The sequence below is a fragment of the Pogona vitticeps genome, chromosome 3 (assembly GCF_051106095.1).
Source record: "Pogona vitticeps strain Pit_001003342236 chromosome 3, PviZW2.1, whole genome shotgun sequence".
Classification (NCBI taxonomy): Eukaryota; Metazoa; Chordata; class Lepidosauria; order Squamata; family Agamidae; genus Pogona; species Pogona vitticeps.
This window is the reverse complement of record NC_135785.1, coordinates 73,594,456-73,612,918: the sequence shown is the minus strand read 5'-3', so window position 1 is coordinate 73,612,918 and position 18,463 is coordinate 73,594,456. Positions and strand designations below refer to the sequence as shown.

The 18,463-nt window shown below is 40.5% G+C and overlaps 1 protein-coding gene across 2 annotated transcripts in view; it reads left to right on the top strand.

The window, feature by feature from the left end:
* The window catches only part of C3H10orf90 (chromosome 3 C10orf90 homolog), a 164,412-nt gene that overhangs the window by 27,401 nt on the left and 118,548 nt on the right, over window positions 1–18,463 (top strand). The window contains exon 1 of one of the 2 annotated variants that reach the window (XM_020791541.3): window positions 916–1,413. The exons of the other annotated variant lie outside the window; for it this stretch is intronic. Coding sequence (XP_020647200.3) covers window positions 1,245–1,413 — 169 coding nt within the window. The 5' untranslated portion in view covers window positions 916–1,244. Of the gene's footprint in view, window positions 1–915; window positions 1,414–18,463 lie in introns of those variants that run through there. 2 annotated transcript variants of the gene reach the window in all.

The window sequence follows — 18,463 nt, the reverse complement described above, 5'->3', positions numbered from 1 at the left end:
CGACCTTCGCTCTGTGAATCCCAGCCTATATGGGCATCGTTTTGCGATCGCATTTGCGATCGCAAAAACAGCCTTGTAGAGCGAATTCATCGCTCTACGAGGCACCCGTTGTGCGAGGCACCACTGTATTGTCCATCGTCAGAAAACCAAACTGATGTTGTCACGAAGCCTCTTACATTCCAAAAGCATAAAGAAGCAGTAGAGGCACTTGGTGTTAAAGAAATGAATGTAATGAATTAAATGTATGCTAACGCAATTGTTAATTAAGGAGGGGACTGTTAGGTCTTTAAGAAGAAATGTAATTAACAATTGGTTAGTGCAGGTGGAGTCATTACATGACAAGAAGGACACAGTCATGTGGAATTAACTACTATGCTGGAGCTTCTGGCTCAAACCTTCATAAGGAGAAAAATCTTCTGTGATTTTAAATGCTACAACTCCATCAGCATTAATCAGCATAGCTAACAGTCAGAGATGATGGAAGCTGCTATCCACTGACATCAGGTGGGCTAAATGTTTCCCATTTCTGATCTAGAGACAGACCAACGTTCCCAGAGGCAAATCCCATTCATTTCACTGGAGCCAGCATGGAAGTTCCTCACAGAAAGGTCATCTCTGTGTAGTTATATTGAAGAGGAAGTTATATAAACAAGAGGGGAGCATTCCAGTGGGTCTTGCCCTGTCCTTAATTTGGCTCCCTAACCAAACAGCTAGCAACAGAAAGCACCACCAGCTCAACAATTAAAACTGCAGGAATAAAAGATTCATGGGGTTTCAGCCAGATAGATATCTTTGCTGGCTGAATATCAGATCTTCTGGCAGCAGGGTGTTTTTTTTTTTACCTCCTGTGGGGGTAGGGTTGAATAAGAAGCAGCCCGAATTGATATGCTGGAAATGGAGGTGGTTGTAGCGGGGGGGGGGTGCGGATAAAAAGGAGGCCTTGCATTTAGAGACACGAATTCCACCCAGTCAGGCTAAATGAAATCTGCAGGGCCCCGGTCTTATCTTCTTTGATAACCCTCATTAATCCAGTGAGCTTCTGAGGACAAAAAAGAAGAAATGAATTGTTTCATTTGTGTCGCTTGGATGGAATGCTAATGAGGGGAGGTGGAGGGGAAAAAAAGTGAATTATTCATACCAGCCGACTCAACTCCTGGCTTCCCTTGTTACCATTGCAACAAGTGTCTGTCGGCCTAGTCGAGGGCAAAGCAAGGAGAACGGTTTGTAACAACCAGAGAAGAAAGATGCCTTCCCAGGAAAGGAAACCTGTGTTCTTGAGCTGCATCGCACACAGCCGGGTGGATTTAAGAAAAGCAAAACCCACTCCAGCCTGGAATCGGGAAAGAAAGGCTTTTGTATCTCAGATTTGTTTCATGATCAACCATTCCTCCTGGGACAGACCCTGTTGCCTTGGTAAGTTTTGTACAAGTTATCTCGGCGTTCTGCATCAGTAGCTTCAACAATGTTTTCGTGTGCTGTTTTTGGAACAACATTTGATGAAGTTTCTAAAAACAGTGGATGCCTTGGCTGATTGCTGCATTTTCATCAGGCTTTTTAAAGAAGCATTTTCCATGTTTCTGATGATACCTGAAGCCTCACTGTATCCAACAAAACATACTCCCAGGTTAAGTTGTATATGATTGTTCTCTAAACAGCATAGATCATGAGGATTCAATATTTCTGCACATTTAAAGAACCTGTTTTATGAAGTATAAAAGCATGTCTCTAAATTATACTTTCTCCTGACTGTGCAAAGAGTCAGAAGCACATAAGAATCTTTGAAAAAGATGCATCTTTTTAAAAGTTTTTTTGAAGAGTTGGTCAGTCTGTCTTTAATAGGAAAAAAGGGATATACTGTACTTTATTATGCTGAATTTAAACTAAGCAGCATAAATGAAGAATAGCATAATTTAAAAAGCATTATTTTATAAGCCCAAATTGGAGCAAATGCTTGAAGAGAAATTCAAAATTAATCTGGTTGTTCAAGTTAAGACAAAATACAGTGTTTTGTAAAGGAATCGGTTTCTTATGTGGCTGTGGGTGGGTGTATGTTGTGCAGCATAGATAGATAGATAGATAGATAGATAGATAGATAGAGAGAGAGAGAGAGAGAGAGAGATATGCAGTTTCCTAACTTGTATTTTAACTGTATTTGTAGATTTCTTTCTGTGCAGTCTAATTATTGCTTTCTAGAAGAATTGGAGTGCCTGACACATGTTCAGCTATATAACATTTGAAAGCAATGTTTATAATAATAAATCTTGTTTTTCCAGTGGCACAAAAGACAGATGTTGTGTCTGTGAGATACAAAACAGTGGGGGAGCAGTGCTAGGCATCTATCTCCATTAGTCAGTGTAAATTTTTTTAAAAAACTTCTTGAAGTTTTGATTTGTTGGTCAACATGACTGAAATTGTTAACATTTTTCCATATGTCTTCCTACAGCAAAGAGAACCATCTCAAAGTGTAAATAATGAGTTTGCATTAATTCAGTAGAGCTCACATGCCAACGTGCAAAATAGATTTTACCCCATTAAAGAAAAAAAGACTGAAATAAATAACTCCGCAGACAAGAAGACAAATTGAAACAGACTTAATGGTCTTTTGTGAAACTGTTAACATATGCCCTGGTTAAAATTAACTTCTGTTCTCTCAAGTTTTATGATGTCAAATTTTAACCTCCTCCCCTAGCTGTGCAGCACCTAGCTTGAAAAAAGTGTCCTCCTGGACTCAGAAGTGTTTTAAATATTTTAGTGGTCCAACGTAGGTATTGCCTCTCTTTGTTTTGGAATTCTGCACAAGGACCACATGGGTTCTCACCATCGTTTTTGTTCTGAAACAACCTTTTCTCTTCATGCCAAAAGTCTTTTTTTTAAAAAAAAAAACACACACCACAGGCTTAACAGTGTCTTAGGGTTCAATCACATGGGCATTTAATGGTTGTTGTGGGTTTTTTGGGCTCTTTGGCCGTGTTCTGAAGGTTGTTCTTCCTAACGTTTCGCCAGTCTCTGTGGCTGGCATCTTCAGAGGACAGCACTCTGTGCTCTGGTGTAGTTGGCTTTGGGAGTGCTGTCCTCTGAAGATGCCGGCCACAGAGACTGGCGAAACATTAGGAAGAACAACCTTCAGAACATGGCCAAAGAGCCCGAAAAACCCACAACCATTAGATCCCGGCCGTGAAAGTCTTCGTGAATACATGGGCATTTGTCCCACTGTTTGCTGTGCTTCAGTGAAAGGTTGGCTTGCCTTTTTCTGGCAATCAGATGAGCTGATTGCTAGAGCAAACCAATCTGTCCCCCAAGTGCTCCTACCTGCACCTTTTCGAGCCCCTGTCAGGGCTTCTCCTTTGTTGGTGTGGGTAGGTGTACTGTAGTTTGGTCAGTTCCCAGCATGTGCAATTGTGGAGATGGACCAAAATGGAGCCTTGTAGCTGTGAAAGCTGCCAAGGCTCTTTCCACTATCAATTTCTATTACTGTACTGTATAGTAAATGGCTTAGTAAGTGAACCACTTCAGGAAAGTGTTCAGTTGTCAAGTGTTCAAATTCTGTGGAGGGGCAAGAGAAATGAATTATTATTATTTTGTCTCTTCTAGATCATCTCTGATGTACTGAATCATTTAGATCAGTGATTGCTAACTCTGGGTAACCCTGGTGTTCTGGGACTGCGATTCCCAGAAACCCTCATATAACTAGCTGTCCTGGCCAGGGTTTCTGAGAATGGCAGTCAAGAATACCTGGATTACCCAAGGTTGGAGACCACTGATGTAGATTGAATTTTAAAAAATCATCAGATGATCTAAAACAGAATAATAATAATAATTTAACTTTCCTTGCCTCCCTACAGAGGAGCAGGGGAAATGTTCCGTTTGCTAATTTCTTTTTATTAGGTCACTTCACAATACAGTACCAAAAATTGACAGCAGAGATAGGCAGACTAAATAGGGTCACTTGAGGTTGGTATGTCATTGGAATTGAGGCTCACACCAAATGGTGAATCACTCCTCCCACAGCCTTAGAGTTGAAAATGCTGGCTAATTACGCTGTATGGAAGGAAGGAACAAGGGGGCAGTCATGTACAAATGGAAACTACAGTATAACTGAAAGTACTTTTGGTGACTCATGTTGGACTTTTTCTGGCTCATTTTTTTAAAGGGGAAAGTCACCGTCCAGATGCTGTATAGTATAGGTTTGAAGCAACATGTAAGTGCTGTAATCATTACACTTGAACGGAGTTGATTGGCCATTTTGTCTAAGTAGCTCCTTTACTGTTCAGTTGTTTTTTTACTTTCTCCATTGTGCAATGTAAAATGCATAAAATAGAGACATACTGCATATAACCTCTGTTACTGATAGCCAAAAGTGGAACATAACATGGGGCTAAGCTGGCAATAAAAAACTAGTGTTCTTTAATGTCAGAAGAAAGTTACTTTTCTCTAATCAGGGTGGAAAGGTTGGACCAGAAGAGCCCATGAGTCTAAGGGTGCAACTATACAGGGGGAAAATGTGATTTGATACATTATCATAGAAAAGTGAGGTCGGAAAGGGCCTACAAGGCCATCAAGTCCAATCCCCTGCTCAGTGCAGGAATACAGTCAAAGCGTATCTGCCATGTGATTATCCAGGTTTTTCTTGAATGCCTCGTGTTGGAACACTCACCAACTCCCGAGGTAACTGGTTCCACTGTCGTAGTGCTCTAACAGGAAGTTTCCCCTGATATTCAACTGAAATCCGGCTTCTTTTAACTTGAGCCCATTTTTGCGTGTCCTGCACTCTGTGATGATTGAGAGCAGATCTTGCCCCTCCTTTGCACTACAGCCTTTCAAATATTTGAAAAGGGCTATCATATCACCCCTCAGTCTTCTTTCTTCAAGGCTAAACATGCCCAATTCTTTCAGCCTTTCCTCATAAGGCTTGGTTTCCAACCCCCTGATCATTCTTGTCGCCCTCCTCTTAACTTGTTTCAATTTGTTAGCATTTTTCTTGAAGTGTGGTGTCCAGAACTGGACACAATACTCAAGGTGAGGCCTAACCAGTGCTGAATAGAGGGAGACTAGCACCTCGAGGGATTTGGAAACTATATTTCTATTAATGCAGCCTAAAATAGCATTTGTCATTTTTGTAGCCACATCACACTGTTGGCTCATATTTAGCTTGTGATCTATGACAATTTCAAGATCCTTCTTGCTCATAGTTTTGCTGAGCCAGGTATCCCTCATCTTGTTACTGTGCAATCTGTTCCTTTTTCCGAGGTGCAGCGCTTTGTACTTATCCCTGTTGAATTTCATTCTGTTGCTTTCGGCCCAGTGCTCCATCCTATCAAGGTCATTTTGAATTTTGTTTCTGTCTTCTAGGGCAGTGGTCCCCAACCTTTTCCCAACTGTGGACCTGTTGGGGGCCGGATTCGGGCCTGGAACCTGGCCTAGGACTGAGCCTTGGGGTACCCCACTTGTTACCACTTCCCAGTAAGAAAAAGACCTATTAATTATCACCCTCTGAGCACGATTCTGTAGCCAATTGTATGTACACCTGATACTCGATCTATCCAGCCCACACCTAGTTAGCTTGCTAATCAAAATATCATGGGGCACTTTGTCAAAAGCTTTGCTGAAGTCAAGATATACTATGTCTACAGCATTCCCTCTGTCTATCAAGGAGGTTACCTGATCGAAAAATGAGATGAAATTAGTTTGGCAGCATTTGTTCTTGACAAATCTGTGTTGCGTTCTAGTTATTACTGCACTGTTTTCTAGGTGCTTGCACAATGATTGCTTTATGATCTGTTCCAGAATTTTGCCTGGGATTGAGGTCAGGTTGACTGGCCTGTAGTTCCCAAGTTCCTCTTTTTTGCCCTTTTTGAAGATAGGGACAACATTAGCCCTCCTCCAATCCTCTGGCACGTCCCCCATTTCCCATGATTTCAAGAAAATAATGGATAGCGGTTCTGAGAGTTCTTCAGCCAGTTCCTTCAATACTTGGATGCAGTTCATCTGGCCCTAGAGATCTGAACTTATTCAAGCTGGCAAGGTATTTTTTGACTATTTGTTTATCAATCTCCAGTTGCAATCCTGTCCACCCCACTTGCACTTCCAATTTGTTTGGAAGTTCATAGTCTGTCTTATGGGAAAAGACTGAACAAAAATAGAAATTGAGCAACTCTGCCTTTTCTTTGTCTTCTCTTAACATTTTTCCATCTCCATTCAGAACTGTGCCACTAGGTCTTTTGTTTGTCTTTTGCTACTCACATACCTAAAGAATGCTTTTTTATTGCTTTTAGTGTCTCTAGCTAACCTCAGCTCATTCTCAGCTTTTGCCCTCCTAATGCCATCCCGGCATTTCCTTGCTACTTGTCTGTACTCATCCTTGGCGGCCTGGCCTTCTTTCCACTTCCTGTACATGTCTTTTTTGGTTTTTATGTTTCACAGTTTAGCAAATTGGGGTTTTGTGGGCAAAACTGCTGTAACCATCCAGATGATAGTTTGCAAGAGTCAGCTTAGTTTGCACTGAGCTGCAACAGCTGAAGCTGCCTTAAGGTGCTAACAACAGCTAATCGGCAACTTCCTCTTCTCTCTCTGTGTGTGTCTCTTTTATTTTTCTCCTAAGCGCCCTAGCAAAAGGTTGCTGCAGTACTGAGTTGAAATTTATTAAAAATGGTTTGGACATAAGGGGTGCTTGATTGAGGGGAACTGATATCCCTGCTAGTGCCTCTTTGGTTCTGGAAATAGATGCCTAGCACTGTTCCTGCACTGTCTTGTATTTCAGGAACACAACATTTGTCTTTTTTGCCACTGGAATTTCTAACAGTGAAGGTCAACAGGCACTTACTGGCTAGTTGATCCCACTTAATGCAGGAGAACTCCCTAGTAAACATCTGTAGAAGCCTACTGTGAGACATGGATATTTTGAAAATCATGAGGTTGGAATGGGTGATTGAATGTCTGTATGATTTCCAATAAAGTCACCAATTTCCATAATCAGTTTCAGCAGTACCAACATACAAATTTGCAAAGCCACAATTCCTTGTGTAATTCTTATCTGATGTTTGTATCATTATTAGACACATTGTGGGAATGCAGGAAGCTTTGTAAGACTGGTCCATGTAATCCACTTTGACAATCAGACTGGCAGCCGCTGTTTCAGGTTGGATTTCTTCCTGGCCCTATTTGGAGATACTGTGTACTCGGAGGATGTCTCTTCTCCATATGCTAACCATGTCCAATGCAAACAGTTTGGGTGTTTTCAGAATGGTGTGTGGTTCACCCAGTTTTTTAAAAAAGACTGTAGCAATTGGATTTTCTAATAGGGATTTCCCCTCCCTCTTTTCTTTAATGCATTCCCAAGATATTACTGTGGATATTTGGTTGCTGTCATAATAAACAAGTATGCTTTGAGGATTGTATACACAAACACTGACTACAACCACTTTGTTTCCCAGCCTTGGCAACCGGTACTCCGGCTATAACTATATAGCCATTGATGCTAATGGCACAGCTGTGGAATCACTCCATTGTAATAGCATTATGGATATTGAATTCTTCCCTATCTTTGTTTAATGCTACCCTTCTGGCAGTGGGCAGAGGTCAACTTTCCATGCTGATTTTATTAGATATTTTAGTAGCCTTCCATAGGGTTGATCATGAGGTTTTATTGAAATGCCTGTGGCTTCTTGCAAAAGATAACAAGGTTCCTCATGATTCCTTTTCTGGCAGGTGAAAATAAGAGACTTCCCTGTCCTTGTAAAGGCAGCTAACTTAAGGAGTGGCTGAATATGCATATAAAGTAGTGGGTGCGCTTTTGAAAGGTTGTATGTGATCAATACGTGAATGATTTATCAGTTGTGCAAGGGAGAATTTTTAATACCTTTCTGCTGGAGCAATGTTGCCATTCATGTACATTTGTCCTATTTAAAAAGAAAACTATGGGAAATTTCAATTTTATTTGAATATAAAATAATTCTGAGCTTTCTTGCTGTTTTGAAAGTGTGGCAGATCAGGTTGCTTCCTAATCATTACATGACAATAACCAGAAAATAAAATAAAAACTAATATAATGAAATCACCTTCATTGGAAATCCTGATTCTTTCTTAGTTACTTGTGTTTCTATGTTTTGTCCTGGATCAGGCACAGGCAACTTCAGTAAATTCATGGGGCTAATTATGAATCAGCTGGGGTTTCTACTGTTGACCCTCTCCCCCCAAAATGTGGTTTGTTTGTTTGTTTGTTTCAAAACAGGAAGTAACTGGAAGTTCACTTCTGGCTTAGAAAAAACAACTCGCAGAAAGAACTCTTTTCCTAAACTAAAGGCACTACACCTTACTTTAGAGAGAAATCATAACCCCCAAAAGATTTCACAAGTGTGGCTGTCCTTGTTCTTAGCATCCATGCAAAACATGTTTTTTTTTCACTGATGGTAATGATGGTCAGGGTCTGGGGCCTATAGGGAAATGCACAGGGGGTGCATGCACCCTAAGAGCCATTTGTTTCCTATTCTTCTCTTGATGGGTTAAGCAGAAAGAAACCCAGAGTAGGGACAGAACTCTCAGTCCCATAATTCAGCAGAAACTCCTCATTATGGGATTTGGAGCCCTCAAACCAGAATGAGGTAGAGCAGCCTCCTGATCTCTATGCCATTCCTGAGCTGCTTTTTTGAGTTGTTTAAAAAATGCCCCATTGCACCACAGGAGGCATGAGGGGTCACTATGACTTGCAAAGGAACATGGGGAGGAATAGTGATGGAGGTTGCCTCTATACAGAATTATGGAGGCAGGCTCTGTTGGAATTTCTTCTCCCATGCACCTTTGCAAGTTGCAAGGAGTCCTTGAGATTCTCACAGTACAGCAGGGCACTTTTTTTAATGGTTTGAAGCAGCAGCATGGGAACAGCATGGATGTGAAGGGGCAGATCCTGCTGATTTTGAGGACTCTGTAATCCACCTTGGTGGGTACCTGCCAAATTATGAGACTGGGAGTCCTTGAATTCCGAAAGTCACATCCCTAACCCAGATTGATAAAGAATGTGAGCTTCCAGCTGGCAGCCACCTCCCAGAGGAGGTGGGAAACCCAGTCACTCTCAGAGATTGCAACAACCTGAAGCACAAAGAACCTCCTGGCTTTAGAGAGTGCCAGTGTGAAAATAGGCAAACAACAAAGGAAGCATGGGTGATTTTAAGGCGTAACACCTACAAGGAGCAATTAAAGAGAACCAGTTATAGAAAGAATGGGTCTGGGCCAGAGGCAACTATCTTCATAGAACTTTGAGTATTTATTTAAATATTTGCTGTATTTAATTCATACAAAAGAAGAATTAAAATTAGTGGAAGAAACTTGAAACTGAAGATATGCAGATGATACTATTTTACTGGCAGCAAACATTAATGACTTGAAACAGCTACAGATTAAAATTAAAGAAGAAACTTCACAATCAAGATTTTGTTGTTGTTGTTTAGTCGTGTCGGACTCTTCGTGTCCCCATGGACCAGAGCACGCCTGGCCCTCCTGTCTTCCACTGCCTCCCAGATTTGGGTCAAATTCATGTTGGTAGTTTTGATGACACTGTCCAACCATCTCATCCTCTGTCATACCCTTCTCCTCTTGCCTTCACACTTTCCCAACACCAGGGTCTTTTCCATCTCTTCTTGTGAGATGGCCAAAGTATTGGAGCCTCAGCTTCAGGATCTGTCCTTCCAGTGAGCTCTCAGGGTTGATTTCCTTTAGAATGGATGGGTTTGTTCTCCTTGCAGTCCAGGGGACTCTCAAGAGCCTTGCTAGTGTGTAAAATGAGTGCAAATGTACGGTAGTTTGAGCATTCTTTGGCACTGCCCTTTTTTGGGATTGGGATGTAGATTGATCTTTTCCAATCCTCTGGCCACTGCTGAGTTTTCCAAACTTGCTGGTATATTGAGTGTAGCACCTTAACAGGATCATCTTTTAAGATTTAAAATACAGTAGTTGAATTGGAATGCCATCACCTCCACTAGCCTTGTTGTTAGCCAAGCTTTCTAAAGTCCACTTGACTTCACTCTCCAGGATGTCTGGCTCAAGGTCAGCAACCACACTATCTAGGTTGTCCAGGACATCCACATCTTTCTGATATAATTCCTCTGTGTATTCTTGCCACCTCTTCTTGATGTCGTCTGCTTCTGTTAGATCCCTCCCATTTTTGTCCTTTATCATGTTCATCTTTGCACAAAAGGTTCCTTTGATATCTCCAATTTTCCTGAACAGATCTCTGGTTTTTCCTTTTCTTTTTCCTCTATTTCTTTGCATTGTTCATTTAAGAAGGCCCTGTTGTCTCTCCTTGCTATTCTTTGGAAGTCTGCATTCAATTTTCTGTAGCTTTCCCTATCTCCCTTGCATTTTGTTTCCCTTGTCTTCTCTGCTATTTGTAAGGCCTCGTTGGACAGCCACTTTGATTTCTTGCATTTCCTTTTCTTTGGGATGGTTTTTGTTGCTGTCTCCTGTACAGTGTTACAAGCCTCTATCCAAAGTTCTTCAGGCACTCTGTCCACCAAATCTAGTTCCTTAAATCTGTTCTTCACTTCCACTGTGTATTCATAAGGGATTTGGTTTAGATTATATCTGACTAGCCCAGTGGTTTTTCCTACTCTCTTCAGTTTAAACTCAAATTTTGCTGTGAGAAGCTGATGATCAGAGCCACAATCGGCTCCAGATCTTGTTTTCGCTTACTGTATTCAGTCTCCTCAGCATTGGTGGTTGGTGCATAAACTTGGATTATTGTGATGTTGAAAGGTCTGCCTTGGATTCGTATTGAAATCATTCTTTCATTTTTGAGATTATATCCCATTACAGCTTTTCCCACTTTTTCTTTTTACAATGAGGGCTACTCCATTCCTTCTACGGGCTTCTTGCCCACAATAGTAGATATGATAGTCATCTGAATTGAATTTGTCCATTCCTGTCCATTTTAGTTCACTGATGCCCAGGATGTCAATGTTTATTCTTGCCATCTCCTGTTTGACCACATTCAGCTTCCCAAGGTTCATAGATCTTACATTCCAGGTTCCTATGCAGTATTTTTCTTTGCAGCATTGGATTTTCCTTTTACTTCCAGACGCGTCCACAGCTGAGCGTCCTTTCGGCTTTGGCCCAACTACTTCATTAGCTCTGGAGCTACTTGTACTTGTCCTCTGCTCTTCCTCAGTAGCATGTTGGACGCCTTCCGACCTGAAAGTCCCATCTTCCAGCGTCATATCTTTTAGCCTTTTGTTTGTGTTCATGGGGTCCTCTTGGCAAAGATACTGGAGTGGCTTGCCAATTCCTACAACAGGTGGATTGTGTTTAGTCAGAACTCTCCACTATGATCTGCTTGTCTTGGGTGCCCCTGCACCGCATAGCCCATCGGTTCTCTGAATTACTCAAGCCCCTTCGCCACGAGAAGGCAGCAGTTCATGAAGGGACAATAAAGATTACAGTTGAGCATTAGATGACAACAATCCTGAGGACAGAAGAGTTGCAAAACTTCGATGTTGACAATGAAGATTGTTAAAACGTGATTTTTTAACCTTGGTTCAATCATCAATCAAATTGAACCAATAAATCAGAAGAATGCAACTTGGAAGGACAGCTAAGAAGTAATGAGAAGACATCTAAAGTGTAATCATGTGTCACTGGAGACCCAAGGCCAAGACCATCCACTTTAGGGTATTCCTGATTATTACTCTGTTGGGATGGGAAAGCTGGGCATATAAAAAAGACAAGAAAAGTATGTCTGTTTTAAATATGATGTTGGAGGAGAGCTTTGTGGACAGCCAGAAAGAAAAATAAGTGGGCTGTAGATGAAATCAAGCCTGATCTCTCACTAGAAGCTAAAATGACTGAACTGATCATATTTTGGACGTGTCATGAGACAAGATTCTCTGGAAAAGACAGTAGTGGCATTAAAGTGGAAGGCAGTCAGAGAAGACCCAACAGGAGAGGGATTAATGAAGCAGAGAAAGCCTTAGATTTTCATTTTGAAAACATGAGTGGGTCTGCTAAGGATAGGACTTCTTGGAAGCTGTAAATACTATCAGTTGGAAGCAACTGGCAATGGTGCGGCTAAAAAATATTGTAAATAAATAAATAAATAAATAAACTTGGTGGTGGACAACAAGAAGTAAGGTTGTTGCTATTTATTTTAGGATTCTGAGGGCAGTTAGACTATGAATCTGCTGCTGATATGGACACATTATTTGAGTTTTCCCCACCCTCAAGCTTTTGCCATGGTAGACTACTTCATTTGAAAATGTTTTTAAGTTAATTACACCATCCTTTTACTTGTGGCAGTTGTTTACATAGATTAATTTCGACTGTGTTTTGTTTTTTAATTTTATATTTTCATACAAATACAGCTTTTTCTTTTGTTTCTCATTTCATGTTTGTTACCAGCCTCTGGAAGAATTTAGAAGTCAGGAAAAGTAACATTTTCTTAGACATTTAATTTCTTTAATTTATTGTTTTGGTGTTGTTGTTTGATATTTTCTAATCATGTTCCACTCTCATTGGACTAGATTCTTTTTCTGCAGTACTGCATATTGTAGACACAATTTCCTTTAATCAAGGCCCTTGGTGTTCTGAAGTACTTCAAAACAATTTCTATAGTAGATTTGAATAAATTCAGCAGCAATGTCTGACACAGTGATCAGATGTAATTGCCTGCAATTTCACACCCATGAGATCCTTGGTTGACTTGAAAATTTATGGCAGTTGGGTTTTTACAGTTTCATCACCATGGAATCCTTCTTTCAGAACGATGTTCAGGCTTTTAATGCAGATGATTGTAGAAGTATGATGCATGGGAATTACTGGCTGTCTGAAACCTGTTCCCTTTGAAAAAGTCTATTGTTTGGCTGGCATTAGCCCTCCAGAAGTACATACGAGAGGTGCTAGCAAATAATGAGGGAAATAAGGTAATCCAGCACCAAACCCATCCACTTCGTGGATACCAAACCCCTAGATGATGGCTAAAATCGAGGAAGAGTTTTATGCATACATCTCAAGCTGTAAATATTAAACCAGAAGAGGCTAGGCAAAACCTATCAAGAACAAAACCAGCATGCCTTGTTGAATGGATGAATTCTGAAGAGTGTCTCCCACCAGGACAAGATATGGACCATCTGGAGAGTCCCTTAATTGACCTCAAAGCGAAGTAGGTAGATCAAAGAAGAAGAAATGACATGGAGCTCCTTTGATACAGCACAATTTTTTGTGACTGTGGAGAAATTCAGTCAGTGCAGCACTTTTACATGCCCTACCACATCATTCAGTCATTCATTCAATTCATTCATTCAAAATATTTTCCCTGCCTTTCTCCTTAAGAAGGACCAAGGGCAGCTTATATAATTAAAAGGCAATATTTAAAGCTAAAAAGAATTGAGATACGAGTACTAACAAGGATCAAAGAAACACCACACTAAAGATGGTAAACAGAAGCAACATCAAAAAGTTTTCAAAGCAGTAAGGCACAACGATCCTTAAGAATCCCACTCAGGCAGCCTGTCATTAATGGAAAGCTTGCTTGAACAGAAAGATCATGACCTGCTTGTGGAAGGACAGCAAAGATGGGGCCAGCCTGGCTACCTGTGGGAGGGAGTTCCATAGTCTGGGGGCAGCAGCAGCGAAGGCCATCTCTGGTGTCCTCACCCATAAAGTAGATTCTGTGCATTTATATCAGCTAACCTATACGGTAGAGTTTCTACATCTCTTTCCTTGTCCTGTGCTTTTCTGCCACAGTATCCTGAGCTTGAGGTGACTAGCTGCCATAACAAGTAAGAGATAATTAGTTACTTTCCCCAGTATTGAAAACAGTATTAAATTACTGTGGCAACCTATGGATGGCTAACTTCACTCCTTTTATAATGTAAATACAATTTCTAGTTATTTTCTAGTTGTGGGTATATGGCCTTCCTAAATGGTGGAGCAAGAATTCACATGATTCAAATGTTGGCTGCTATTAGACTGCATCTTTATGACTTGTCAGTATTTAGACCAGGTTATTTCAGGCTTGGTATTTGTAGGGTCATGCAGGTCTTTAAACAACAATTTTAATTACTTTCAAGAAATGGGAAGATAAAAAAATTCTTGCATAATTGAAGTGCTAATAGTAACTAACTATTTGGAGGACAAAGAATTATAGCTGAAATGAATTACTATTTCAAAAGTAACTTTCCAGGCTCTGCTTAACCATTAGCCAATATCACTCATTTTCAGTCTATTTCATTTTTTTCCTTTTCCTTTTGCCCATAGTTTCCCCCCTCCTTAATTTGAAATACGGTACTCTGTTGCACATCCACTCAGCAGCAGGGTGACAGAATAACACCTGGTAGTCATAGCATTAAGAGGAACCTCAATAATCTTCTAATTCAATATTCTGAAATGGCTGTATTAGATTTCAAGGGTGTCTGGTAGAATTTTTTTCTGTACCTGAAGCTGAAATGAATCAGGGAAAATGAAAATGACCCGTTTCTAACATTTCCTTTTCCTTTAGGTTTAATTCTGCACTGCATGCTTTAAATGACCTTGATGACTGTTCTACTTTTGAGAATTAACGACAGAATTTCATACAGTGGTTTTACTGGGTACAATCTCTCTGCAAGTTGTGTACTTATGTCTCGAAAGACTTGTACTTCCTATTTCAACTCCTTTTGGTGTACTTCTGAGGATATAATACCATGAGGCAAATGCTTATCCCTCCAGACTTGCAGGTATTTCAGTGCTGGGAGCCTGAGACAAACAAAGAACGCTCTGTGAATATGTGTTTTGCCATCATGTCTGTTGCAATGTATGGTGATTCTAATCCTGTTTCTCTGGTATGTGGAATGTTCAAGGAGGGATTTGCTATTCCCATTCTCCAGTGGATTTCCACGGCTGAATAGGGATTTGAACTGAGGTCCAGTGAGTCCTGCTCCAGTGCTATCCCAGACTGATGTTCACAGCTTGCCAACTAACGTTTGGTCACTTGTTCCCAGTGGACCAATTACAAAATGAAAGCAAGGTGATTCGCCAAATGTGTATTCAAGCAAGTTCAACTTAGAAAAGAGACAGGCCAGAAAGAGACATAAAAGATGTTAGTAAAAACAGAACCTTGCATGCTTCTCTTTTAACACTCGATCTGTGAAAAACATATTCAGTATCTGCTACTGAACGTAGCATTTCCCCCCCATGCCTTAAAAAACGATTTGCTTCCACTGTTTTCTTCCTGTTGCTTCCATTGTTAGTCAACATTTCTTTCTCCTCCGTTTTCTGCTCTCAGAAGCAGGTAAAGGTAAAGGTAAAGGTTCCCCTTGACATTTTAGTCAGTCGTGTTCGACTCTAGGGGGTGGTGCTCATCCCTGTTTCCAAGCCGTGGAGCCAGCGTTTGTCCGAAGACAGTTTCCGTTGTCACGTGGCCAGCACGACTTAGATTCAGAATGCTCAGAAGCAGACTAAATAGAAAATATAAATAACTCCAGACAATATATCTAAAATAATGTAAGTAAAGGTGTGGTTTTTGTTTTTGGTTTTTATTTTCTTTAATCAAGAACCATTCAGACTGATCATGTTTCCTTTTCAAAGGGAAGGGGTGAGACTGAATATACAGTGGTGCCTTGCAAGATGAAATTAATCTATTCCGGGGTTAATGTCGTCTTGCGAGCTTTGGTTTCCCATAGGAATGCATTGAAATTTAGGAGGTCCCCTGGGGCTTCCCTTGCACCATTGGAAGACCTCCGAAGTACACCAAAAGGAGTTGAAATAGGAAGTACAAGTCTTTCAAGACATAAGTACACAACGTGCAGAGAGATTGTATAAGATGACCCTCAATTTTTAGTCTAAAGATTTTAGACAAAAGTATAGTCTTATACATGGAAAAATACGGTAAATAAAGAACATATGTGATCCTGAGCAACTTTAATACACCTTAATGAATAAATAATAAACAACTTTTGTTTATAGTAATCACACAAGTGTTTGTCTACAGTTTTTGGTATTGTGGATAAAAGAAAATCCACTGGTGGCAGTGATGAAAAGAGGAACCGTCTCAAGTGGTCAGAAGGCATAGCATGAGCTCTTTGTGTGGTGAAGCAGGCAGGGGCCACGAAGAAAACGTCACAGTGGCTGAGACAGTTTTTCTGTGTTTGTGAAATTACAATTCAGAGAAATTCCATGCCAAACTCTGAAGACCAATATCCAAACATACAAGCTATTTTATATAATTCCAGAGGCAAGAGAAGCTTATACTGTAACATTCAAATGTTCACGTCAGTTAAGAATTTCCTTTTTGTAGTCATGGGCTATCTCTAATGTCTGTTTCTAGCCACCATTTTCCCTCTTGCTAAATATGTAATCAGTAGGGATGGAACTTTTCATTTTTCAACAAAGAAAAAAACATGAAAAAGTTTCTTGTAAATTTATTTTCTTTCATGTTTGTTGATTCACAAAAGGGAGACTCTTAAAACACAAATGATTCATGTTAAGAGAAAAAAGTGCCTGGATTGATTGGAATCCAGTGAGAAATTCTTTCTTTGCTTGACTCATTCATTGCGAGCGTACTTGCTCCTGCTGCCCTCTGTCTTGTGTTGCCTGCCTGTATCTCTGGAATCCTTTTATTATTTGTTTGATTTTTGCAGGGATTCCTTCCTCCATTTCTTTAGATTATTTTGTTTTGTTCCTGCTTTCAGCAGCTTGCATATGCCAGTGTGCCTCTTTGCAATTATTCTTGGCCCCCCACTTCCTTTTGGGATATTTTTTAGCTCTTTGGTCCTTTGATTTCTTGGATTTTTACTGCTGCCTGCTGCTGTATTGGAATCAGAGAAGAGAAAGGAAGGAAGGCATCAAATGGTAGTGCTTATATTGTAGGCATTTTGGTGTGGGAAGGGGTTTGAATTGTATTTTGTGACTTTATTTGCTTAGTTGCTTTTCCTGACTTTTGGGAGATGGGGCTTTGGGGGGGGGCTCTTTTTGACCCTGTGTGTATGGAGTGGTGAAAGTGGGCATTTTCTCAGTTGAACTGATTGTTTAAAAATTATTGTTTACTTTGCTGTGTGTTTATTCTATTAAAGATATATTTTGGGGTTTTTTTGGGAGAGACTTTTTGATGTTTGTTGTTGGTTGTAGAGTTGCTTGCTTCTGGAATAGACTGATTCTCTGTTGCCTTGCCTGTGCTTTTTTTAAATAGTTTTTATTGGTTCTTCAGGGTTTTTAAAAAAGATTAGTGCCAGAAAACACAAATGAGTAAAAATGAAATGAAATGATCTGAAAGAAATAATAACATTCATACTAAAGGAAAGGACTGGTGCATGAAAAACATGAACATGGAAGAGGCACCCCCCCCCTTAGTACAGTGGTGCCTTGTCTTACGAATGTCCCGACATATGACCATTTTGAGTTACGACCAGCTCTGGCTGCAAAATTTTGCTTTGACTTGCGGCCGGAGCTTCCAGTTACGAACAGAAAAGGGCAGGGTAAAAAGGCGGGGAATTCAAATTGCTAACCATTGGTAGACAAAGAGGCTGCTTTTTTGTAGCTCTTTTGCCCCAATGGTTAGAGTGAGTGCGATTGGAGGAGGCTTTGGACTGCCTGGTAAGGTAAGGTGCTGCTTTCTGCTTTTAAAAAACTGTTCTGGGTGAGCTTTGCAGTGTGGTTTTGGGCTGGTTGATGGGATTATGTTTTTGTGCTGTGATGGATCTTGCAGGGTTTGTTTGTTTTTTGGGTCCTCCCCCCATTTCCGACGGGTCTTGCAGGGCTTGTTTGCTTTTTCGGTTTTTTCCCATTTCCGATGAGTTTGGGGGGGTTGTTTGCTTTTTGGGTTTTTTCCCCATTTCCGATGGGTCTTGTGGGGTTTGTTTGCTTTTGGGTTCTTTTCCCTATTTCCAATGGGTCTTGTAGGGTTTGTTTGCTTTTTGCTTTGCTTTTTTTTTGCATTTCTGAAGGGTCTTGCAGGGTTTGTTTGCTTTCTGCTTTTGCTCTTTTTTTGCATTTCCGAAGGGTCTTGCACTGTTTGTTTGCTTTCTTGTTCTTTTTTTCCCTTCGGCCAGAACGGATTAATCACGTTTCTGATAGGTCTTGCAGTGTTGTGTTTTTTGGTGATTTTTTTTCTTCGGCCGGAATGGATTAATTGCATTTCAGTGCATTCCTATGGGAAATGGTGCTTCGATTTATGACCATTTTGAGTTACGACTGGAGTTCTGGAACCAATTAAGTTCGTAAGTTGAGACACCACTGTAATCGCCATTCTTTGTAATGAAAACCTTATATGACAGAAACTCTGTGAGGAAAAATGCCATCTTTTCCTTTTTACTCCATCTTTCCTCACGCCCTCGTCCCATATTTATTTTTCCTCTATAAAATCTTTCATGTCCCCATTTCTGTCTTCTGTTTATTTCTTCACTTTACTTTCTCTTTTGTTTCCTAAGTCTGCCTTTGAACTAGGCCGGCAGCTGCGGCAGAAGTCTATTAGTGCTGAGTTTCCAAGCATAAGTGCTTTCCCTGCCGT